The 639-nt window shown below is 30.5% G+C and overlaps 1 protein-coding gene across 1 annotated transcript in view; it reads right to left on the bottom strand.

Moving 5' to 3' along the window:
• LOC119589154 (phosphatidylinositol 4-phosphate 5-kinase type-1 beta-like) overlaps positions 1-639 on the bottom strand; it is a gene marked incomplete in the record, with an annotated part of 149,444 nt that overhangs the window by 76,871 nt on the left and 71,934 nt on the right. The window contains 2 exon segments of the mRNA XM_037937732.1: positions 123-275; positions 472-544. Of these exon segments, the coding sequence (XP_037793660.1) occupies positions 123-275; positions 472-544 (226 nt within the window).

The following is a 639-nucleotide window of genomic DNA, read 5'->3' as shown; positions in this document are numbered from 1 at the left end:
CAGAAAAAAAATTACATAACAAGGATAAATCAAAGACAGAGAAGGAAATGAAGGACGAAGAAAAAGAAGAAAATGAAGTAAAAGGGGAAGAGTACGAGAATGCGAAGAAATACCAATCATACCATATAATATCCTGGCAATAACTTTTGAAGGAACTCTGCCTCCTTGTGCTGCACTGTCTTGATGATAAACTCATCATCATTTGTTAAATAAAATATGCTGCCACTCGCCCCAGGATTACTTAGTTCTCGAAGAGGCTCGCTGCACAATGAAACCTGGAGTGGAAGAATGTAATATTACTTTTTAAAAGATGATAAAAAGAAATATATTCTCAATAGTCTGCATTTTATTAAAACTATAAGATGAATTGAAAATAAAAGACATTTTTTCAGTACTCATCACTGTCCACCTTGTTATGGGTTACTGTTAATATTATCATATAAATGGTAGTTATAATAATGATGTACTTACAAGATAGTCTTCTGGTTGAATTTTAAACAGATCTCTAAAATGTCTAAATGCTATGGGTGCATACACTTTGAATCTGGAAAAAAAAAATAATAATAATTAGATGAAGTTACTTGAATAAGAAAAACATAATACACAAAGTATCTACATATCTACATTATACTGTTTGTA

This window comes from Penaeus monodon, chromosome 25, assembly GCF_015228065.2.
Source record: "Penaeus monodon isolate SGIC_2016 chromosome 25, NSTDA_Pmon_1, whole genome shotgun sequence".
NCBI classification, from domain to species: domain Eukaryota; kingdom Metazoa; phylum Arthropoda; class Malacostraca; order Decapoda; family Penaeidae; genus Penaeus; species Penaeus monodon.
The sequence above is the reverse complement of the archived record's forward strand: the minus strand, read 5'-3'. Positions and strand labels throughout refer to the sequence as shown.